Source organism: Notothenia coriiceps, unplaced genomic scaffold (genome assembly GCF_000735185.1).
Source record: "Notothenia coriiceps isolate Sejong01 unplaced genomic scaffold, NC01 NC01_scaffold00037826, whole genome shotgun sequence".
NCBI lineage: Eukaryota > Metazoa > Chordata > Actinopteri > Perciformes > Nototheniidae > Notothenia > Notothenia coriiceps.
In genome coordinates this window covers 1-25726 of record NW_011370527.1, presented here as the reverse complement: position 1 = coordinate 25726, position 25726 = coordinate 1, and the positions used below count along the sequence as shown (strand labels likewise).

Here is a 25726-nt window from a genome sequence, read left to right as displayed (position 1 = left end):
ATAATAAAATCGTTTCAAATAATGTTTTTGCTTCCAGCGTAAGCTATGAGATAGCCCACCTTTTCCACAGCAGCCTATCTTTTTTGTAAGCACTTTTCAATGATTGTTCCCTCAAGGGACTGTTATGTCTGATAAAGTGAAAACTGTGTGGATCAATAAGAGTGTTCTGTTTTTCTGACCTAAAGCTGATACTCTTGTTGTGTTTTCTTGCTCTTAGGTGCGTCTTGAGTGGCCCACAGACCTGGCAGTGAGTCCCATGGACAACTCCCTGTTCGTCCTGGACAACAATGTAGTACTCCAGATCTCAGAAAACCATCAAGTTCGTATTGTTGCAGGCCGGCCCATGCACTGCCAAGTGCCTGGTATTGACCATTTCCTCCTGAGTAAAGTGGCCATACATGCCACCCTGGAGTCTGCCAATGCCCTAGCAGTGTCCCACACTGGTGTTTTGTACATCGCTGAGTCAGATGAAAAGAAAATAAACAGAGTACGACAAGTGTCCACCAATGGAGAGATCTCTCTGGTTGCAGGGGCACCGAGTGGCTGTGACTGCAAGAATGATGCCAACTGTGACTGTTACTTTGGAGACGAAGGCTATGCCAAGGATGCTAAGCTGAATGCACCGTCGTCTCTCGCGGTGTGTCCGGATGGAGAGCTATACATTGCAGATCTGGGCAACATCCGTATCCGCTTTGTGCGCAAAAACAAGCCCTATCTGAATCCCCTCGGCATGTATGAAGTGTCCTCTCCCATTCACGATGAACTTTATCTGTTCGACTCCAACGGCAGCCACATTTTCACTCAAAGTCTGACAACAGGAGACCACCTCTACAATCTGACCTACACAGGCGCAGGAGATCTGAGTAGCATTACTGACAAGAATAAAAACATAGTGAACATTCGGCGAGACACGACGGGCATGCCTCTGTGGCTGATGGCCCCCGATGGGCAGACATTCTGGTTCACCATTGGCACAAACAATGCCCTTAAATCAGTGGCTGCACAGGGTCAAGAGCTGGCTGTGATGACCTACCACGGAAGCTCAGGACTCCTTGCAACTAAGACGAATGAAAATGGATGGACAACTTTCTTTGAGTAAGTAATATTAAGAAACATTGTAAAACACTGTAATAATCTTTTGAGAGTCTGGTTGCCAGTTGAGCTGATAATAGATTCACCCCACAGAGCAACTTAATAGATCTGTTAAATTCAATATAGAGTTGTAATATCTGAACAGAAATCTGTCTCTATATGTATGGTAGGTTTGAGTGTATATTTAGAGTTGAAGTGCTTTTTGACATCTGAGTTTGGTATTTGGGCACATGATCTACCTTCTTATGTCTATTTCACTTACAATACAAGGCATGTGGAAATATTGGTGTAATCCTATTTGCTGTTCTCATAGCAAATAGGATTACTGGATGATGTGTTACTCATCTGCACCCATGCTTGCAGTGACAGACTGCAGACCATTGCTTGTTTGGAGTTGTTAGGCACTGGAACAACATATATCTGCTGGAAGGCACATTTACCCGTAGGACTGTGACAAGGCCCGGCAATATAGGCATAATAGAATTGCCAGAGGTAGTAATTGATTGAGGCACACCACTTATTGTGAGAGAACAACCGAAGACATAGGATTTCATGTTCTTGTGGTTTCTATGGAGCAATCTGCCCCTTCGCTTAATATACTGTACCCAGGGATACTGTGCTAACTGGATGTCATTCCAAAAAGTGTGATTCATCTGGTCAGACATCCTCGCTTGAGGAATATAACACTCTGACACATAATCCGGCGCTCTGTTTAATCTGAGCAGACATTTATCACCTGTGTTTGATTTGGTCGTCCCCCGGAGACGGTTGCATAGGCATTTCTCAGAGTACAGGGAATTGCCTACGGCTTCGACAAACCAAGTGGGTGGTTGGTATTCTGAATTATTTCTCTTTGACTTCCTGTGAAATGTCTGATGTTAGTATCAGGGTTAAGAATAGACTCAAAGTAAAGTTGCCTTATTTAGAGAAAAGACAAACATATTTTATTTATGATTTATTTCCTTTTTTACAAGACAAAATGAACAAATAGATGGGACAAAATAACAAACATAAAACACACTGCCAGCTGATAGATAATCAGCATGTCAATCCCTAGGATGAATTAAATATACACAAAAACTAAAGGTCTGTAAAAAGAGTCTAGAGCCACAACCTAGGGAGGTCAAGCAAAGCACGAAATCTAGGAAACTGGAATCTAGGCTGTTCAAAGCACAATGCAAGACTGTTGTGCAGTACAGTACAAATAATACTGTCCCATACTCTTAGCTTCCAAGATGTCCAGCCTTCAAAAGCTTTTTTAAAGATGAAATACAAATTATGGGTGTTCAGGATTTCCTAAATTCCTCACCAACCTTACCTATACCTAAGGACCAAAACAATTTCAGCATTTGCAAGCTGTTTGAATTGTATTTAGTAACATCAAAGAACTTTTAGAAATAGGGATAATGTGCATACATATCATTCTAAAATGGTACTATCATCATCAAGATCTGTAATGAAAGAACTAAAGTATGTATTTTAAATGTTGTAAATATGAAACACTGCGTGGTATTTTAGCCGGTAGTAAATGCAATGTATTGCTAGAGGCTTGTTTCCTCCATTTACTGCTAAATTATTGTACCAACAACAGACGCACATGACGGCATTACAACCTACGCTATCTCAAAAACATGCATATTTTATTTAGAACTATCTAACGTTAAAATAAAGAAAAGGAATTATTCCTGTTTCTCTCTTTCGAATGAAACAATGACATCATGTTACCTACAGTATGAGCATCATCCATGTTTAAATTAAACCCAATAAAGAGTGTTGGTTTTTCTTCAATAAGAAGCATTGAAGGTCACCCCATACCTGAGGGGATAAACCTTAATTTGCCATCATCAGAATGAGCATTCATCTCTGCTAAGCAAAGTGCACTGCTAAACATTTTTACCAATATTAATGAATATGTACTTACGTCCTGCAGCCTATACGGTAAAATCAATTATGCTGAATGCAGAAACTAAACACAAAGGGACTGTCTTGTGAAAGAAAGACCGCTGCTATAATGTCTTTCTGCTGTAACCCTTGGCAACCTCATTTTCTCTGTCGCTTACTGTATACGCAGATGCTCCGCTGACCTCCTAATGTTTTTGTTGTATGATAAGTGCTCATGCTTGAGGCATGCCGTAAATCTAGTAAATCATGCAGAATTCTGAAGGATGCCTAATTATTCTCTTGGCCCTCTAATTAACAGGCCAGTAATGCATCTACTGTAGTCGCTGGGTCCAAGCAAATATTCTTGGCTTGATTATACATCAATTGTAGCAGCTAAATCATGTAAAACAAGTTGTTTTGAATCAATCACAAGGCTGTTGCCCTTATTTCATTTGTACAGTCATTAGCCACATGTGTTTTGAAATTCTCACGCAGCAAGAGGAAGAATTCAGCGTTAGACTGAAGCTAGGTTTGCCAGAGGCGACGCTGATATGAAGAGTCCGGGCTATTGTTGGGCCCCAGCGTGAAAGGTCATAGAGCTAGCATGTGACACTGAGGTGATGCAATCTGAATGGACTTGTGGCCATCCAGTTGGAAAGCAGTCCTCTCCTTCTGCTGAGTAGCCTGCCCCTGCATGCCCCTCTTGTACAGAGAAAGCAAGCTAATAGGCAGCTGAGTTGAAGCAGGCCAGAGCCATTAGAGCTCAGCGGTGATGCCCGAGGAATTGCTCTAGCTCTAGGGCCTAATTGAGACAGAGAGAGTTTGGGTCAGTGATCAAACTGGGGATGGCAGCGTCGCTCTGGAATGAAATTTCTGTCTTGTGGACTCTGTCTTTTGTGCAGAGGTTAAGGAAAACAAGAGCGAACTCTTTGTCCAATGAAGTGAACAGTTAAAAGTGGTTCAGCACAGATAATGTGCAACTTCTGTGAGATGAACACAGGGAGAATATCTTGCTTGATAAAATATAAGCAATATCAGAAGAAATCAAACGTTTAAGATATGAATTACTCTGCTATTTAGTATTTCCTAAAGTGGTAAGACTTTGGGTTGTAATGCATCTATGAGTCCCGGTCCCTAGTGCAGTTGAGATCAGATAACATTTATCTCTAGGAGATGATTCCTCTCCCACTCTTCCTTTCCATATTGGATATTTGAGATGGCAGCGCTGAGGAAATATCCGTAAACCAGCACCCGCCGTCTCATTTATTAGAGGCTTTATTATGGCAGGCAGCAACATTGAAGAGGGCTTTCCAATCTGTATTCAGTGCGCAGATAAAAGTCTTCATTTTAAGTAATGTACCGTTCACTCACACCTATTCTGGAACACTGGCAATCTGAAAGATTTCAAATTGTTCTATGCTGATGTGCTCTCTGAGCGAAATGAAACAATCTGGCCACTCATGTTCCTGTATGTGATGAACTGACTGATTTGTAGGCAGGGGAGATGCTGCATCTCTTGGAGGAGTCTCACCTCACTGCTCCTATTTCATAGACTGTATAATGAGATTAGGGTGATATCCCTAATCTTTTAAACTAATAAACACAATTCCAAATGTGAAAAGGTGTGTGCTTTCTCATCTTGGCCATGACAGTTTTTCCTTGTCAAAGGTTCAGGTTTTTTTTTAAATGTGCTTCCAGCATTTGAAAGTTATTTACAAACTGAGAAGCATTTGTATTGATGGCACATTCCCATCCTCAAGCAAAAGCTAAAAAGGTTGTTTCGCTTGTTGGTGCACCTACTTTTTATTCATGAAACGCTAACTGCTGTGGACTTTGCTCACATTTTAGAAGTTGTGTTGGTTGTGCTTCAGTGATTAAAGCTGATGGTTCTGAGTTTTATTACCTCAGACTGCCACCATTGAAGATTTGACTGCAGTGTTTACTGCCTGTGTTGACACATTTCTACAATTTGTGACATAAAGAGGAAAATATTGGACACCCATTTCCTACTTGTAATTGCCACTGAGACAGTATATCCTTGAAAGCAACTCAACATTAGTCACATTTATGTTGCTGCATGCATGTACTGTATGCTTACCCTACCTGCAGCTGATTGCTTCCTTATGATTTAAAAGGTCTCAACAAGGCTCAGAAAATGTCTCATGACAGCCCTGTTTATGATTCTGCTGCAGTGACTGTTTATACACAGTCACAAACAACATGCCCTCCCTTTGCCTTCTCTGGCTCACATTAATGTGTTTCTTTGTAGGTATGACATTTACGGGCGTCTGACTAATGTCACTTACCCCACGGGCCGAGTGAGCAGCTACCGCACAGACTCCGACAGCTCCATCCGCATCCAGACAGAAGGCTCCAACAAAGAAGATATCACCATCACCACCAACCTGTCAGCCTCCGGCACCTTCTACACACTCATGCAGGGTAAGTGTCTTTTACTGTAGTTCACAAATGGAACCGGTAACTTAAAGGTATTTTGTGTTAAACAAAGTGCCAAAACCACATTCTCAGTCAGATACCTCTCTATAAAGTTATTATTCATTCATTGGTAATATATATCAACTATTCTTGACTCAGAAGGTGTGTCGGTCCAACAAAAAACTGTCCCTGTGCTATCTTAAATAACCACAACAGCATGTCTCGACTCTAGGGTTGGACCACTAAAAGTGAACTGAACCTTTGCCGGCTAAAAAAGTCTTAGTCAACCAATTTCTCATTAGTTTCAGAAAACAACTTTTTTGTATTTTGTCGTCAGCCGGAAAACACCTCACACTTTATTGGGGAGCTGCGCCTGGTTCATGTGTCGGGCAGAAATGCAAAGTGTGGGATCATTCAGAGCGTGTAAAGGACGACCATGAGAAGGTGAAAGGAAAACTGTGCAAGCAAAAATGTGCCTTCCACATCTCAGCCGGCTTAATTGACACGGAGCTCATCTGACAACAAGTTTCAAGTGAATGGGATTGAAGGAAAAAGCAGCAGTGAGTGACAGTGAGTCAGCCCTAGCCTAATATCCTTATATTTAGATAGATAATATAGAATAATTCTGACCTCAGAAAACATTTATTTAAAGTTTCAAATTCATGATCAGGGCTTAATGCACCTATACATTTGTGCCAAGATGTTACTCATAACGTATTTTCTCAACCTTGAAACCAAAACCAGTAAAGCCAATAAAATGATTAACATTATTTATCATAAAGTAAACCAGTAGTAATTGTCGACTACTGGTTTACTAAAAAGATATTTGGTCAAAGGCAACCCTACTTGACAGATTTCATTTATTTGATCTATTATAGTGCGACTTTCATTTAATCAAATGGAAACACACTATATATTGACTTTCTGTCATGACACACATTTCATAAGGCACAATGCTGGGGGCCCATACAAAATGTTCCAGGTTGAATAAGAGAGAAGCAGGCAGAGGGTGGACTAACGTTGTGTCTTAGTTCACCTGATTTGTCTTAAACATTTATAGATTCCAATATCATGTTTTGTACCCGTTGATAGCTTTGAACTTTTCTACCTTCATTCCTCAAAGTGCTGCGCCACCTACACCTTTTCCCCCTCTAACATTTGATTCAACATTTAAAAGTGTGCTCCACTCACTGACTCACTGCAAAACCGAAACAGGAGATGACAATCTCTGGTTTCTCACCGTTGCTCAATGGAGTGGTCACCTCCGCGTTGTGACCTTGTCCTAGACATCTGCTGGTGAGAGGAGCGGCGCCAGGAACTCTGCTGTTAATTAATTCACTATTGTCTGCTTTGTAAGCCCTGCAACTGGGTGATCACATAACACATGAATGCACTGCCTTCATGATTCCTTTCTGCTCATCTGGTTGTTTTTGTCCTTTTCTTTGTGCGCTTCAACACACCTCATGGTTGTTAATCACATTGTCATTATATGTATCTGATTACTTAAATATTCTAAGAAGTTATAGTGTAATTGTCTTTAAAAATGACCTTTTATGAGCTAATTATAACTAACTGTTGCTTTATTAGCTAATTGTATTAACCAAATAGGCTCATTGTGATCTTACAGTTCAACATCCTTATTGATAACTCAAAATGTTGAGCCCTAGCATCAGGTGTACTGCTGCATTATTAGTTTGGTTTAAAGCAATCCAAAGCCCCTTTAGTGTCAGTGTAAAGGTAAATCCCTCCCATTCCGAACTGTTTGCATGCATTCCTGTAAACTGTCCAATTCAGCAGTATTTCCAGCTTCATCTGGTCTTAGTGGCCCCCTTTTGGTAGGGTCGGCCCCAGAGACTGCTGGTCAACCCCTGAAGTGTCTGTATGATTTAGCGAGGTAAGAGCCAGTGCAAGGTCCGCCCTGCCTCCTCTGCCCATTTCTCTTGCCTCAGCAGCACAACACATCCTATAAAAAAAATACTAAACTCTAATCTTCTCACGGGCTGTTTATTATATTGTTTGCTGTACAAAATCAAGACATTTTTAAACCTGACATGTCACATGCTTCTTTCTGTTAAATGAAGTCAACTAATTAATGTAGTGTTTGACAAGCCATTATTTTTCCACAGTTTTTAATGAGAATAATATTCATCCCGGTCGCTGTCAGTCGACTGACAGGAGGCTAGAAGGAGTCATTCTCTTATGAATGTACATGAGATGCTCAGTGAAAACATTAGTCACTGGTCTGGAGCTGCAACACAGGCTATCGTCACCTAGGGGACAGTAACAGACAGGCTCAGATTTATCCCACGTGTGTGCGTGGGCGTGTGTGTGTGTGCGTGGGCGTGTGTGTGTGTGCGTGGGCGTGTGTGTGTGTGTGTACTGTATGTGTGTTCACCCTCCTTTCTCTGTGGCCACAGGCAAGCCAGCAGCTTTGATAGTTTTCATTTCCCCATATCCTCGAGGCTGCTGCAACAGCTGTAAAACTTTACTTTACTGGCGCTGTGAAACATCTCACTATTGATCTTTGTTGTCACAGACCCAAGATTATCGCAGTGGTTCAGTTAAATACTGCTGCTAAAGGCTTTCTTTTTGCTGAGCAGCGTTTTTAGGTCATTATGTTTGTGTCTTGCTGAGATGAATATTAGATGTAGTCCTCTTACATCAGCTTCAAGAAGCACTGATTGGTTTTTTTTGTTGTTTTTTTCTAATCCTAATCGTTTCCACCTATCTCTACATCCTCAGATCAAGTCCGGAACAGCTATTACATTGGTCTGGATGGCTCGCTGCGGCTGGTGTTGGCCAATGGTATGGAGGTGTCGCTGCACACAGAGCCCCACTCGCTGTCCGGCACCGTCAATCCAACAGTGAGCAAGAGGAACGTAACACTGGCCCTCGACAATGGCCTCAACCTGGTGGAGTGGAGGCAGAGGAAGGAGCAGGCTCGTGGCCAGGTCACTGTGTATGGCCGCAGATTAAGGGTAAGCTTGCCGCCTTGCAAGGAGTGACTCATGCTCACACACACACAAAAAAAAAACCACAATGTGATAAGGATGGCTGGCTGAGAGGAGAAATTCTATCTCGCTCAAAATGGCCTTGGATTTCACCCTCTTCCTTCACATGTCTCCACATACTGTGAAATGTAGCCCTGACTGAAAACCCTCTGCATTACTCAGTGTGAGTCGTAGGTGTATGCTAACGAATGGCAGCCATGTTCACTGGAACACAGTTTGAAGGCTAGGTTCAGGCGAACATTAGCACTGTGTCAAAAAGCCTAGAGGCCAGACCTGGGTCATGTTGAGAAAAAAATAAATGACCTGGCTCCACCTTTGCTGGAATGAAATGTGAGCTAACTTTGCAGAGCTGAAACACTCCCTCACATAATATCAACAAGTATTTTTTTCATGAAGAATTCTACATCCAAGAATAAATCATAAAGCATCTAGAATGACCCACTAGACATTATTAGGAACAAAGAGCACCTAGAACAAAATGTACCCTAATTTATTGGCTTTTTCTCAGATTCGTACAACAAATAAAATAAACATTGCTTAAGTTGTCTTTTCACAGTCTCTGTAAGGCGACACAGCTAATGAAGGGGGGTGCCACTTTGTCTGTCGTTGGCTGTTCATTTAATGGCCCGCCGTCCCTTTGGAAGTGAAAGCTTCTAATGTTTGTTACAGACAATGGCCCCAGGGGTGAGATAGGAAATGGGAGCAGCCTAATGGCAAGAACAGAGGGGATGAACAGAGCTGGAATCATTGAGCGACCTTGAGTGGCATGTCAAGTGATATTACGTGGGTGGGTGGATGAGTGTGTGGCATTGTGTCGGGGATGGGGGGGGGGGCACAGAGATGCATGAGAAAAGAAACACGAGAGGCAGTGTGACTTCACAGATCTTTGTTGTGCTAGGAATAAGAGAAGATGACAGAGAGAAAGCAAAAGTGTTTGGGTTGTGGCTTTTCTTTTTCTTCCTGTGTGTCTCAGACTGTATTTGTTTCACTGTGGAACTACAAGTTTTTGTTGCATTGTGCTTCTCATGTCTTAAGGCTAAATGGCTCATTGATGCTGATCAGCCCCTCCCAACCACCGTCATGATTTATGTTTGCCGAAACGCTACAGACCTTTCTCTCTCCAAAGAAACAAACCCTGCTCTCAAACTGAGTACCTTGTAAATATACAGCAATGAGAGCACCCTTGTGGCTACAACTCTGCCATAGGAAGCATCTTCAACCCCTTTAATTTTGATTTCATAAGAGAATCAAAGCTGAAATCTCTGTTTTAGCATTTTGGTATCATCATAGAGTTTGTTCAAAAGAGATACCAGATGGAAATAAATAAAAATACCAAAATGTGTTGTCTTTGATTGCAGTTCGAGAATAAACATTCTATTGAGGAAGAGAGAGTGCGTTTTGAATTAAACATGTGAACTAATGAAAGGCATTTTTACTTGTGAAACAACAGATACATTTTTTTCATTTGACACAAAAGTCATTGATATTGCAGTGTTTCATGTTAAAAACAGCTTGAAATTGAACGTTGTCGGTCTAATGTACAGAAGTTTCTCTTCTGACAGCAACTTACTTTGAGAATACCCTTTAGAGGCAATGTCCAATTTAAAATAATTCCTCTTGAGTGAGTTTCCATTCTCATGGGATCTTGGGATCTCGGCTCTACGAGTTTTTTACACCCTGTTGAGTCTTCGGTGAAACAAATCCTGGCACGAAGAACTTGATCTCTTCTTGTACCTTATATCTTGTTGGCAATCCAAATAAAATTGTGTTGGAAAGAATTCTGGCCTCTGCTACCTATGAAGTGGTCTGAAACAATTCTACCAATGCGGGAGCAGGAGGGGTCTCAGTCTTTGATATCAAGTCACTTATCTTTAACAACCTTGGCGGTAAATCTAAATGCTGTCCAAATGTAATTTTTGCCAGTGGCGTCTGGTATGCACATGTTATAACAGTAAGAGTAGATAAGAACATAACAAATGTGTTCCCCAGCCCCCCTATTCTCAAATTACCACTGCTTTTAGTGTAAAGTAATCCTCTCAAAAAGGGATCAGTGACATTAATTGCCTATGGTGTAATCGTCCCTTCACAGATGAGAGGCCTTAGCATGTTTTTCTTTGTAAGATAAAAAGCAAGCCCCCTGCGACCGGCTCTGTTGGACATTTGCCAGAAGCAGTTTTCTTTGCCAAGTGTTTTACCAAGCCAAACTGTAAGACATCTGAAGAGAAACTATTTACAGTAAGAAAAATAATCTGAATAAATTGAGGGCTAGTTTTATTTAATACCAAAGATCCATGTCCATCTTCCAGATGGTTTTTAAATCAGTGGTTTGTGTGGGCATGTATTCTGACCTGCATCTAAGGCCCTTTTCTCCTGATGATTTGATTCCTTTCTCCTCTGTAGCTTCTGCTCACAGAGGTTGCTGACTGAGAAGTGTATTGGTCGGGCTGTTTGGGGATCTTTGTGGCTGCAGCACAGGAGCTGACTGGCAGCGAGTTCATCTCTGTTGACCTGGACATGGTTTTAAGGCTTAACTCTTCCGAGAGGTGTCTTTCTGCTCTGATCACAGAGAAGCCAAGAGTCACTGTCTGCCTCACACATTCAAAAGAAGAAACAATGTTCTGAGTCACATAGGAGAATAATTGATTTTTGTCTCCTCTTTTCCAATTTACGGAAATGGCTAGTCATGTGTGCCTGGTAATTCTTTTCAGTAAGCACTGGAAATGAATTCAATGATCAATGTGGCCCTAATGTTTCTTGCATGAATAGGCATACTCCCACTTAGACTCAACAGAATTCTTTTGCACAAACAAAGAAATATGGTAATTATTATAATTTCATCACTTCAATGGCTCCTGCAGCCCTGAGATACAGCTCCTCCATTGTAATTAAAAGCTGTGAAAAGAAGAATATAAAATAATTACATTATGATTATAGCTTTCCTCTAAAGGTTTCACCTCAGAAGTGCAACAATTCCTATCAATCATTTCAAACTTCCAAACATGTTTATTCCCGCCTGATTGAGCTGCTGTGGTCGAATGTACTGTTTCTAACTTCCTGCTTTCTTTCCTATAGGTTCATAACAGGAACCTACTTTCTTTGGACTTCGATCGAATCACCAGGACCGAAAAGGTTTACGATGACCACAGAAAGTTTACATTACGGATCCATTACGACCAGGCTGGCCGGCCCACTCTCTGGGCGCCAAGCAGTCGTCTGAATGGAGTCAATGTGACCTATTCACCTGGAGGGCATGTGGCAGGTATCCAAAGAGGAACCATGTCTGTACGCATGGAGTATGACCAGAATGGAAGAATCACCTCCCAGATATTCGCTGATGGAAAATCATGGACTTACACTTACCTTGAGAAGGTGCGTTTTCTTAGTGCTGCAGTAATGATTAAATGGTTTGGAGATAAAAATGTAATATAAAACAGTTGGAAAATGTCGTACAGATAAATTCTGTAGGTGTGTTTGTGTAAGAACTTCAACGGTGGATTTTCAACAGGAGTTCAAAGTTAACTTCTAAAACTCCAGCAGTGTTTGTGCAGCATTATCAGACTCCAGCACAGTTATCAGCAAAAATGTAATTAAAACCTGTCTGCTGAACCACAGATGTTGTACTTTGTTACCACAGTCTGGCAGCAGAGCTCAACCTAAAATAGCTCTGATGAGAAGAACACGGTAAAATGTCACTTCCTTCTAACTACTGTAATTGAAGGAAAGATTGTTGATGAGAAGGTGAAGAGATGCTGCACTGCATCTTAGATGTAACGTGAAAATGGAAGCCAATCATCTTGTTAATAGTTTCAGCAACCTCTAAGTGCTGAGATACTCCCAGCTTGTTGTGACAGCTTTAGAACTGATTCAAAGATATTATTTATTGGTCCAAGATAGGTGCTAATGGATTTTGCCGGAGCAGCTTGTTCATCTCTTAAAGCTGGGGGAGGCAGTTTATTTTTGGCAATGGGCAAAATTCCACAATAACCTTTTAGCATTGTATATTTCGAGTGTTACTACAGGGTAGGCACTTGCTGTAGAGGCGAAGGGAAATAAGTGAAAATACAGCCTTTATCCTGCAGCTCAGCCCTCTTTGTCCTAAGGCTATAAACCATTGGGCCTGTACAACCCTTAGAAATGACATGCTGTAATTCAACATTAGCAAAGCATTCATGAGATCAAGAAAATGGAGGTGGGAGTGGTAAAGCTTTGGCTACAGTTAGCATCATGCTTAAGCTAGCACTTACAACACTCTGAAACACTTTAGTTATAATATTAGACTGTTGGTCTAATTGCTTTGCATTGTAGGGCTGTTTTTGCAATTGCTGAAATGGCAATGTTTCCTGCAAGATAATCCACATTGAATCAGGCTTTCCCCATAGGAACACCCTCTTTCTGAAATTTCCTTTGGCATGATTGGTCTCTCCCGTCATGGCTACATTTTCTAAAGCCCGTAAACAGAGACAAGAGGAGGTGCAGGAGTCTAGTCTTCTCTCCGACCACTTGAATCAGAGAATGTTGAAAGGTTATTATGGAACTTTTGCCCCATGATGCCAGAAATAAACTGCCTACCCCAGCTTTAGGAAGAATTCTTAATGTCAGAGGGATAAAAAACAACTCCACATTCAAGATGGGAATTAGATTCAGTCTCAACCCGAGTTGCATGCATAATATGGAATTGCTTTTGAACATTTTCTTGTACCTTTGTGGCATACCAGCCCACTTTCTTGTATTCCCAACTTACATTTAGTGACAGCACACAGTATGTAGGTAATGTTAGGAATAGATTCAAAGTAACATTTTGGTATTATGATTTATTTATACTATTCCCAAATATTTGTGTAATTGGAATAAGTGGAGCTCATATCCTGTTTGAATTTAATTATGAAAAATGTAAATACACAAAATATAATGAATCTTTTACTGTATTTCAATTCCACCAATAATGCTCTGACTGTTTCCTCCTCTCTTCTACAGTCCATGGTACTGCTGCTCTACAGCCAGAGGCAGTATATCTTTGAATTTGACAAGAACGACAGACTATTCTCTGTGACCATGCCCAACGTGGCACGGCAGACCCTAGAGACCTCCCGCTCCATTGGCTACTACAGAAACACCTACCGGCCCCCTGAAGGTAACGCTTCAGTGCTCCAGGACTACAGCGAGGAGGGCCAGTTGCTGCAGACCACCTACCTGGGCACAGGCCGCAGGGTCATCTACAAATACGGCAAGCTTTCCAAGCTGCTCGAGATCCTCTATGACACCACGCGCATCGGTTTCTCCTACGACGAGGTGGCCGGCATGCTGAAGACGGTCAACCTGCAGAGTGAGGGCTTCACCTGCACCATCCGCTACCGGCAGATCGGCCCGCTGATAGACAGACAGATTTTCAGATTCAGTGAAGAAGGCATGGTCAATGCCAGGTTTGACTATGTCTACGACAACAGTTTCCGCGTCACTAGCATGCAGGCTGTCATTAATGAAACACCACTGCCAATCGACCTGTATCGCTATGACGATGTGTCCGGCAAAACAGAACAGTTCGGCAAATTTGGAGTTATCTATTATGACATCAATCAAATTATCACCACAGCAGTGATGACCCACACTAAACACTTTGATGCCTATGGCCGAGTGAAGGAGGTCCAGTATGAGATCTTTCGCTCGCTCATGTACTGGATGATGGTGCAGTATGACAACATGGGTAGAGTGGTTGCCAAGGAGCTAAAGGTCGGGCCTTACGCCAACACCACACGCTACACATACGAGTATGATGCCGACGGTCAGCTCCAGGTGGTCTCCATCAACGACAAGCCTCTCTGGCGGTACAGCTATGACTTGAACGGCAACTTACACCTCCTCAGCCCCGGAAACAGCGCGCGGCTCACGCCCCTACGTTATGATATCAGAGACCGCATCACTCGCTTGGGAGATTTCCAGTACAGAATGGATGAGGACGGTTTCCTCAAGCAAAGAGGGAACGACTACTTTGAGTACAACTCAGCGGGCCTGCTGGTTAAGGTGTACAACAAAGTGGCCGGTTGGAACATCAAATACCGTTACGATGGCCTGGGCAGGAGGGTGTCCAGCAGAAGCAGCACGGGCCACCACCTGCAGTTCTTCTATGCTGACCTATCCAGCCCCACCAGGGTCACCCATATGTACAATCACTCCAGCTCAGAGATCACGTCGCTCTACTACGACTTACAGGGACACTTGTTTGCCATGGAGCTAAGCAGCGGGGATGAGTTCTATGTAGCTTGTGATAACATAGGCACACCTCTGGCTGTGTTCAGTGGCTCAGGCCTCATGATCAAACAAATCCTCCACACAGCGTTTGGAGAGGTTTACCTCGACACCAACCACAGCTTCCAGCTCATTATCGGCTACCAAGGAGGCCTGTACGAGCCACTGAGCAGACTGATCCACATGGGCACGCGGGACTACGATGTCCTCGCCGGCCGCTGGACAACACCTAACCATGACATCTGGAAACGGCTCAACAGCAACCACATTGTGCCGTTCAACTTGTACATGTTCAAGAACAACAATCCTCTCAGCAACAATAAGGCCATAAAGTGCTACATGACCGGTGAGTTCAGTTAACACATATATGTTTATAGACTCGTGAAAATGCTCATAACCCTGATTTGTAGAGGATGGTAAACAATGATACATTTGTTACAAAGTCTTAAATCCATATAAAATGCCCTACCCTGCAACATAGCAAGATGAAAACTATATCAGTTTTTCAAACCTAAAGGCATTTTCAATTTTTTTACCAAAAAGCAAGAATTCTTAATATAACATGTCAAAAAAACATGTATATTAATTATTTACAGAAACGTTGTGTAATTAGCAAGTAACAGGTGAGTCCTACTAGCAATCAGTGATGCTTTTAACGTTTTTATGGTGTTAAAATGACATGTGTGGAGGGGGTGGATAGTCATTCATGTGTGAAATTGCTATTGCTTGCAGTTCAGCAAACAATACTCATTCTAGGTTGTTTTTTTGTCCAATTTGTTGGATTTTATTCTAAACAACAAGCCACAAATGGAAGAACAGACCCAGCTAAAATTAAATTGAAAAGCAGTGTGCTAGAGGCTTTTTACAAGCTTCCTCACACTGAGGGTGTGTGTGTGTGTGTGTGTGTGTGTGTGTGTGTGTGTGTGTGTGTGTGTGTGTGTGTGTGTGTGTGTGTGTGTGTGTGTGTGTGTGTGTGTGTGTGTGTGTCCAGCAGCTATTGCTTTGAAAGTGCTCGAAGGGAACAATGCTGTACGGCAAAGCCCCCTCTGCTGTTGAACACCCAGGTCCCTTCCCAGAAATATCACATCGTTTTGTGTTGCTTTGTGGCAGGGAGGAGGTAAATGGCAGTGAAAGCACCCCGGTGGAGAAGGGGAGCACAATAGATCCATAGAAACCTTAGCCAGGGCTGGTTGTATCAGCCTCTTTGGCTGGAAGGGAAACAACATTTTTAAGGATAGTCTTTAAATACTCTTTACTACGGTAAAACCAATCGGCTTCAGCCAGATTTCATTCACAAATGGGAGATTAAATCCTCATGTTCGTTCTGCATTATATTTAGTCAATATGCGTATGTTGACTATCAACAAATGTGTTTTTATTTTTATTTTCCTACAGATGATACAGAGAGGAAAATAGTCACTTATTGTTCAAGTGGAGTCCAAGTCTCTACTTCTTTCTGCTGAACAAAGCCATTTAGCCGCCTGTCAAACAGAAAGCCGTTCAGCCTCACAATCCACCATTAGGGGCTGACTGGCATTTGAATGTTAAGCAGACTGTTAGATATACTTTAGTGGGTCTGCCTCAATTGTGATTGATGGTGCTGACATTTCCATTCCCTTCATTAAATTATCAGGGTCCTTTCATTGTCCTCAAACAAATTCTTATTTAAAAAAGCTTTGTCAGGTGCAACAATGTGGCAGTGCCAATCTGTGACAAACTTCCCCCCCAAGTGTCACAGCAATGATTCTGCTGTCCATAACAAACACATAGAAAGGGCCGGGAAACACATGGCTCAGATTGAACAGGTTTCCCTTCCAGTCATATCTGCAGCCTTCTCTGTGATTTTTCAGAATTAATGACGACTTATCACATGGGATTCCAGCAGCACCTATTACCACGGCGCTGGTGGCTTCTATTAGACGAAGCACATTATGATGATTACACGGATTTGAATCCCAGACACGTCACTTTCCTCAGCATCTCATTAGGGAAAAAATGATCGCTGAAGAACCCGCTGAGTCTTCAAAATATCTAGTGTGCTAAGTCTAAGGCTGCCTTGGAGATGACATGAAATTACAGTATATAATTATCAGCATAGCAGACACTCTCAGATGTCTCTTGGCTTTTTGTTGGCCCCAGCTGTGTGTCATTAGTGCGGCACCTGCAGGAGTGGACATGAATCACTGCCACCATTCTCGAGTGTTTATTATCGCTTGTCCACTTTCACAAACAAATCAAGTGCTCAGGCCGAAGGACGAGTATTTCAAGGAGACAGCCACTTGACCGCAGAATGCCAACTGTTAATAATGAATCAATCAATTCCTAGTTTTTTTTATGGTTTCTCTAGAGCCAGAATTATTGTGCCTAGTGAGATGCGGTATATGTAAATCATTGATATAAAGTTCACTTCCTCATGTCTTTTATACATAAATATGTGTGTCCTCTGTGTAAAGAGATTCTGAACGTTTCAGGAAAAAATACCCCCTCTCTTTTTGTCTTGATCTCGTTTACATCTCCTCCTCGAGCACCATTGTGTTATTTGTAACCAAATATCTCTCAGAGGGGCGTGGCTCCTTATTTTCATCTAAAGTAACAGACAGAGAATCAGCACTTTTGAAACAGGGCTGAAACAGAGGGGATTGTGGGATGCTGCAATGCACGATCTGTTTGGTATTTCGAGCCAAACACTTCAGAGTCATGTTTTGTATAAAACTGAGAACTATAATATATTGATGAAAAAGAGTATAATAACCTTTAATGTTTTGATCTATCCTCTGCAGATGTGAACAGCTGGTTGGTGACCTTCGGCTTCCAACTATACAACGTCATCCCCGGCTATCGCAAACCGAACACAGAGGCCATGGAGCCGTCCTACGAGTTAGTGCGCACCCAGATCAAGACACAGGAGTGGGATAGCAGTAAGGTAAAGCTGTAGCCTATCCCACCTCTCGCCCTTACCACACATCACCCTCTCCTCACTCTGCTTTCCAACATCATTAGCAGGAAGACATGCTCTGTGTAGCCACACTCCCAGAGGAGCTGCCAGCCATCAGGCCCTGAACACAGCCCAGTGAGCCGGGCCCCTGCCCCCAGTCCTCATCTCGGGGAATGGGGTCAGGCTCAACAGCTCTTGTAATTGTCATGCCATTAGGGAAATTCACTCTCCATTCCCTCCACCACTGCCCATTGATTTCATCTCAGCCTTACACCGTTAGCCAAGGTCTGAGAGTAGTAGACATGCTCTGATTCGCGCGTTTATCAGCCCCTTTTAAGTTGCCGCCAACTCACCTGAATTATTGAACAGGCCACTGTTGTCCTGGGTTTGGTTACAGTGAATGCCACCCATCAGGAGGCCAGATTCATGTTGAGTAACACTCTGGCTGCGGCCCTAACATAGTGGGTATTTGTTATAAAACATTTGTTAGCCTAAAAGCTACTGGTTCAACCAACCATAATAAGCAGGCACCCCCAACCAGGCATGACAAACAGATAAATCAGTAATGTGTGACTGTGTTGATAAAGTATCCACTGCTGGACTGGCATTTAAAATAAGAATTAAAAACACAGACAAGTAAATGGTTCAAAGTTTAAATCCTCAACTATTTCATGTGACATTACTTTTGGTACATTTGGTTTCCCTTTTTTATTTTTCTGTGTTGAGCCTAAACTCTGCTGAGTATATCTGAGCTGGGATACTAGTCTACAAATTAGTTGCAAAAGAGTATGCAATTTAATCCACAGACACCCTAGCTGTTCCAATTTAAAATATCTGAGATATGATGGAATAGTGTTTCGTATAAAAATAATTAAAAGAAACACTTGTTTTTTTAGACATGCAGTTGCAATTCTAAATATGTAAGTATTCACCTCAGACCTCACACATTAATTCAACATTTTTAAATGCCAAGAAAACATTTATCAACATGCAATTCAAGCCTTTTTTTCACAATTATCTAATAGATTTTAATTGCTAACAAAGTCATGAAGGTTCAGATTGAGCCTTTTAAGTAAAAGTAATTAACCATAATTTCAGAGAGGGCAACAGATTGCTTCCATTTTTACCATGAGTTTCTTGGAAGCACTCTTCATAACTAATAAATGAAATGAACCTTATGTTTTACCCTCAGTGACTCAAACTGAAGTTCATTTGACACATAATACCATTAGGCTAATTATTCATCTACAACCCAGCTAAGTATATAATTACCCATGACATAACAAAAATCACGTAACTGAGGCTTATAACACCCTTTATTTGCAGGTTTACCTCGTGTTTGTGGGAGTATATACCCTGGAGCATATACTGTAAATGATATGTAAGGAAAGATTGAGATAATTCTTCTATACCATGTGTATGAGCTGAGGCATGATATTCTTATCTAGAATTCCTGCTTGGAAAATGGTGATCTGAGCCTTTAAATGCCACGCTGATCCTCACCGCAGATGGGTAGACCAGCCTAATTAAATGAAGGGTTCTTTGAAGCATGAATATAGCTTTAAAACTACACATGGTACATCCTGTACACTTGGCATTTCATTTTACACGAAGCCTGCCTGCCTTCCTCTATCTCTTTTCATTTAAGCCCCTATTTCGCCATGCTGCTGAATCCGTGCACAGATTGAAAAATGCCGTGAGGGGCCAGACAGATGAGGTTTCTTGCTGCACCAGGCTTGATCTCTCATTTCGGGCTGTGCTGGAGGCTGATTGCACCCCACACTACATGAATGATGCCTCTCTGGGTGTGTCCCATGAGGGTGTTTCAGTAAAGTGGAGGACATTGCCCCCTTCCCCCCCCCCCCCCACGGCCCCTGGGACGGCTGACCGGGTCACACTGTTGGCACGGTAAACAAACATGGAGTGGCATGGTGTGAAGTGTCCCCCCAGGCCATCTCTCCCGAGGGGCCCCTCTGCACAGCTGCACCACCCCCTTAGATTGTCCCTCTTCATGTAGGATCTGATGCAGTGTCACGTCAAAGAGCGGGGCACATATGCAGGTCAGTGAATGCACCTCGCTTGCCCGCCCCACCCACTCCCCAGCCTGTAGCCGCCCTCTAACGCAGAGACATAATTAGAATCTGGCAGCAGGACCTTGGATGTGACTGGTCTCACAGATTCTTCTCTTCAGGGATCGCAAGAAGGAACAAAGTTTGAGAACCTTTTCATTGCTGCTAAGATGCGTTCAGGCGACTGTCTCGCTGTGCGTTGGCCGGCGTCCATTTCACATCACTTCCCTCGTTTCAATGTCTCTTTTCCTTCCCCGGGAGCTTTCTCTTGTCAAGTCACAAGACAAAGTATTAATTTTGGCTCAAGGGAATGCGGTATCTATACAAAGTGTTGATTCCCTAAAGGAAAGATAAAAATAAATATACATATACACACTAGTTAGCAACAGATTTCTGCTTCATATTTGGCACAGCATGGCTGTCACAACGCAGCTATTTCACCCTTTTTGAAAATATCATGCCTGTCACAAACGATCAGAAAGATTTGCACTCGCTAACAAACACCTCTGCCCCTACCTTGACTATGTTGGCTATATTCACAGTGCTACAGCAGCAGGGATTTGTTTGGTGTTGATAATATATGTGTTGCACTGGCATCATTATTTAAAAACATCATGTTTTAAAGATGTTTAATCAAATGAGAATGTGGGATCAGTGTGATGTGTTCTATCTATACAACCTGTGAGCCCTTATTTTTACACCCTTTAATTTATTGTTAACAAATGTGTTGAAACCTTTTTGTTTTATTTCTATACCACAGCTTGATAAAACGTTCTCAAACTAGTTCTTAATGCAATCTGCTTATAACATTTGATGCTTACTTGTTTATTCTTGTGATTTACAGTTTGTTAGACATGGATCACTTTTATTTGTTCATTTCCTTCACAGTAATACATGTAAATATTACAAAAGGTGTCAAATCAACCTCACTTAGTCATATCTGTTAGAAAAAATTGTTTATAGTCATAGCTTTGGAAAATGTAATGTTTGAGGTGTTAATGAAGCAAAATAGATCCATCTTTTGAAAAACAGAGCGACAGTGCCAGTTATTCCCATCTCAAATCCCTCACCCTTGAATAAAGGTTACAATGTGTTATATTAAATATCTAGAAGAACGTCTCCTACAAGCAATTGTATGATATTGTGCAAATCCTTGTCTTGCTTAGCAGACCAAGCATTTCACTGTGTGTGTAGATGCTGCGGGCCTGCGTGACTAACCGCGTTCTCTTTGTTTTGCAGTCTTTGCTGGGTGTTCAGTGTGAAGTTCAGAGGCAGCTGAAGGCCTTTGTGAAGCTAGAGCGTTTTGGTCAGATCTACAGAGCCAAAAGTGCCGGATGTCCTCAGACGGAGGACAAGAAGACCTTTGCCTCTGGTGGCTCCATCTTCGGTAAGGGGGTGAAATTCGCTATCCGAGACGGTCGCATCAGCACAGATATCGTCAGTTTAGCCAATGAAGACGGGCGGCGCATGGCAGCAGTGCTGAACGATGCCTTCTACCTGGAAGAGCTCCACTTCACTATCGCCGGGATGGACACGCACTACTTCATCAAACTGGGCTCGGTGGAGGGAGACCTGTCGCTCATCGGCATGACGGTGGGCCGGCGCACGCTGGAGACCGGCGTCAACGTGACCGTGTCTCAGGTCAACACTGTTCTGAACGGCAGGACTAGGCGCATCACGGACATCCAGCTGCAGTACGGCGCTCTGTGTTTGAACACGCGTTACGGCAGCAGCGTGGACGAGGAGAAAGCTCGCGTGCTGGAGCTGGCCCGGCAGAGGTCCGTAGCCCAGGCGTGGGCCCGGGAGCGCCAGAGACTGAGGGACGGAGAGGAGGGGTCCCGCACCTGGACCGAGGGAGAGAAGCAGCAGCTCCTGGGCTCGGGCAAGGCCCAGGGCTACGACGGATACTACGTGGTGTCAGTGGACCAGTACCCCGAGCTGGCAGACAGTGTCAACAACATTCATTTCATGAGACAGAGCGAAATGGGCCGAAGGTGACACGAAAACGAGGCTCCAGAGTCACTGTCTCAGATCTAGGACATGGGACTTCTTGCCAAAGACAGTTGTGTACATGACCACCAGTTTGTTTTTCTCCTTTGACTGTGCTCAACTTGGTTTTTAATATACTGTAAAAAGAGAAAAAAAAGGAAAAAAACATGGTTGCAATCAGTTGCACTGTATTAATAGAAGAGTGCCCTTCTCCTTTTGAAGATACTTTAACAGTCTTTGCCCTCCAAGTGCGGCTGCTAGAGGATGAACATTTGCGATGTCTGTGACTTATATTTGTGACTCCATTTCCTCGTCCCTGTTGGTGATTCTGTTCAAAGAAACCCGAGAGGAGTATTGGTAATGCATTATGTTCACCGGCTAACTCTGCAGCCAGACTTGCAGATTGTTATTCACAAGCTTGCTCCATTCTGCCTCAGCCAAGGAGATTCCTTCTCTTTTAATCACTTATTTTTTATACTTGAAACCCCTCATAGCCCCAGTCACCCATAAATAATGAGAGAGATTTCTGTTGGCGGTAGAGCCCTTCATCAAAACCCCAGCTGAACTTGTCAAAGCACCTTCATTTGTGTGATGCCTCGTACTTTTTCAGAGGACGATTGATACTCATTTGAAGCTCCCTGACTGTGCATGCCCATGCCTTCTTTATGAACTACAAAATAAGGTAAACTGCTTAATCAAGCTTCAATTTTATAGTAAGGCCAACACAGGGGTACGAGGTCACTCTTTTTATTTTCTGTTTATTTTATTTTTTTAAGTGGAATTTTTTCTTCATAGGAAAAAAAAGGAAAACATTGAATAAATTATTCTCTGATCCCTTTTATTTGACTGTGGTCAAACAACTCGATTATGAAAAATAGCTAAGAGCCATCCCTGTAAGAAGCTACTGTGGAATTAATGTCTGTGTTAAACAACAAAAGGTATTTTACAGGAATGGGTTTGAATTACATTTTAGTTTTGTTTTATAAATAGCTATATGAATTAACAGTATAAAAAATGTGAATTTAAAAAATAATGTGAACTATTGTCCCTTTTATTGTTAATTGTTGTACTTGAACAATACTTAAGGGTATTTCAACACATGGAATAAACTATGGAAGGTGGTTTAGTTTAATCAATTACTGTCTGTTTCAGGAAACCGACTACATTTGATCTTCATTTGCATTTGAAGGGCAGTGTTTGTTTATGAATGAGCTTAAGTCAGTATTCCTCAACACAAAGTCGAATCATGTAAAGCTTGGGGTGAGAATATTTTTAAAAATAAAGACTACCCATTGTCATCAGTGATACATACCACGCTAACATACTAGCTGCTGAGAGGGAGAGGCTTCACATTGTGCTGTTGGTGAGATGAAAGAAACAAATTGCCTTTGCCCGAAGGGCTGCCCGCAGGTCAGCATCCAGAGTGCTTTCATTCTCCGGAATAAGACTCCACTTGGCTCCCCTGGCTGCGTTAGACCTGCAGGTGTACTAGTGCCCGTTTACAGACTAAAGGTCGTCCATACACGCCAACCTTGGAAATAACCCACATGGACACATTCTAGCTCCCATTTGTCCGTGTCCTCCTCAGTGGAAACCGCAAAGGACAATTCTGCTCATTCGGAAAATGTCATTACTCAAGAGGAATCAAGACTATTTTGGAAATTGTGACATTGATTTTAAATTTGGTACTTTTTGAACTATGCCAATCCACTACACACTATGATTCTCTTATCATTTTCCATCAGAATATTTGTGTGTGTAGGGGACGGGGTGGTGGGAGCATGATTGAGCGTCTCAGTCTGTAAACAAAGTACATCGTTATTGTTTGTTCTGCTGCTGGTTGATTCAGTGACGTTTTGTTTCCAAAAAAATATGTATGTTCAACATTATATGAATGAAGGATATTTGCATTGTGGAATATTGCACTGAGAACTGTCGCGTCATAAGACTGTATCTTTTTCTAAAGTTTTGGACTCATTTTGAGTTTTAGTTTGTTCTCAACACTGTGTTTTTAGCGCTTCTCTTTGATCATGTAAATACGAAGACATCCAAGTAAGCTGTAAATAAAATGCAAATGTAGATACCTCTTAGAGCTACATCAGTGACCCTGTGTAGTCTTAAGGTAGAAAAAAAATAAAGGGAATATTTTGTGTTTAATTTTGGTGTTTTGTTATGTATGCTGTATATTCTACATACTACAGAAACATATATTTTCAAAGCTTTATCTCAAACTAAGACGCAGAGAAATATCTGAGGGATTATCCTACTGTCACTTGATTACCACAGTTAATGTTAACATACCCGCGGACCCTCATAAAGTCCCAAAGACATTGAATTTAAAGATGAATTCATAAATATGGCTTTAGTTGGTATAAAAGAAACCTATAATGCTTTATCTTTCCTGTAGTGTGTTATGTTATTCTACATGTAAATGGTCGGCAAAGGCTAAAATCCCAAAGTCCCCCCCCCCTCCGAAACGCCTCCATTGGAATCCTTTGTTTAGTTATGTAACATAATTGGCTTGTTTGAGATGAACTGCGCGTCGCCTCGAAAGTAGACGAGAATAGCCGATTGCAGCCGGGGGAGGTCTCAAAAAGCTCGCCTGAAGTCGGACAGCTCGGAGTCGGCTTGACTCGGTTTGCAATGGCGGAAATTGCGTTGACGTTCTTCGCTGGAGATGAAGTGGATGCAATAGAAATCCCACAATTATTATATGACTACACATGAATGACTCAAGTGTCTGTTCATTTTAAAACAAATCCATACAAGGGTGGTTGAATCCTACATGTAAAAGACTGAACCACTTATTACTTTTCAAGACTACTTCCGTCAGTGGTCTTATTTGCATTTATAAAGAATGCACAAATGTGTATAATCGTTAATGTCAGATATGTAGCCTACTAAGTAAATACATTTGTTCCTGCTCAAGATTAGATTCAACTTTATTGTTATTGCACATATTACAGGTACTGAAACAACGAAATGCAGTTTAGCTTCCAGGAGTGCAAAAAGCAGTAAAGTGAAAAGTAATGTACATCTACATCTACAGAATAAAATATAGAATGAATTGAATGATGAATAAACAGTGGTATGGGGGTATGAATACGATATACACAGCAGCCTACAGAGTTTCCCCTACCATTGTCTTGGAGGGGCGCTGCGCCCCGCCAACGGAACCCCGCGCCCTGCCTGAAATTCAAGGTGATTAAAAAAAAAAATGGCTGGCGCTCAAACACATTGTACATGATAGGCTATGGGGCGGGACATCTTTAAGCAGTTGACCTAGGGCAGGGCTATTCAACTACACATTCAGTTGGGCCAGATTTTATAACTACAAAATTCAGCTGGGACAGACATTCAGCGGCCTGTAAAAAGCGGGTAGTGACACATTTTAAACCAACACATATTACTGCGATGAAAAACATGCAATTTTTATTCATTATTCATCTAACAAAGGTAGCCTACGTCAAAAAGTGCATAAAAACACAACAAATTAGCATTCATTTAACAGAATCTGGAAAAAAGTGCACAGTTGTAGCATTACATTTGTTTGCTTTAGAAGTAAAATATTCAGGTTTTTTTTTTTTAACCAGGCACATCACAAAGTGCATTTACTGAATACAATAATAGCAGTCTTAATAAATGTCCTCACATACCAAAAAAACAGCTAAAGAGCTCCAATGCAACACAAAGAGGTAGTACTGTAGCAATACTATTTTTTCACTTTTCAAGTAATAACAACAAAATCATACGTTTTGGTCACATTTAACCCAGACACATTACAAAGTGCATTTAAATGAATACAGAAAGAACTGTCAAACCCTTCAGTGCACAAACCCATAACAAGGGATACGGGTAACTATATGAATGAATACTACACTACACGTCTACTATAGTAAACTAGGTGCTTACTATCACCTCATTTGTGATTTGTCATCGCTGACTTTCTCAATGGGAGAAGGGACATTTTGTGTTTTGAACAAGAGCAGTGATTTTTGGCTCATATGTCAATGCAATCCTAAGACATTGGTGGAGAGTGCTGTCAGTCAGGGAGCAGCGAGTGCTACTTT

The 25726-nt window shown here is 42.0% G+C and overlaps 1 protein-coding gene across 2 annotated transcripts in view; it reads left to right on the top strand.

Annotated features, from left to right (window-relative positions):
- The window catches only part of tenm4 (teneurin transmembrane protein 4), a 129978-nt gene extending 106075 nt beyond the window's left edge, over window positions 1-23903 (top strand). For both annotated transcript variants that reach the window (XM_010797349.1, XM_010797350.1), the window contains 7 exons: window positions 218-1095; window positions 5243-5415; window positions 8152-8387; window positions 11493-11789; window positions 13395-15009; window positions 17444-17586; window positions 20907-23903. In XM_010797349.1, coding sequence (XP_010795651.1) covers window positions 218-1095; window positions 5243-5415; window positions 8152-8387; window positions 11493-11789; window positions 13395-15009; window positions 17444-17586; window positions 20907-21665 — 4101 coding nt within the window. In that variant the 3' untranslated portion in view covers window positions 21666-23903. The remainder of the gene's footprint in view (window positions 1-217; window positions 1096-5242; window positions 5416-8151; window positions 8388-11492; window positions 11790-13394; window positions 15010-17443; window positions 17587-20906) is intronic.
- Window positions 23904-25726: the final 1823 nt, after the last annotated feature.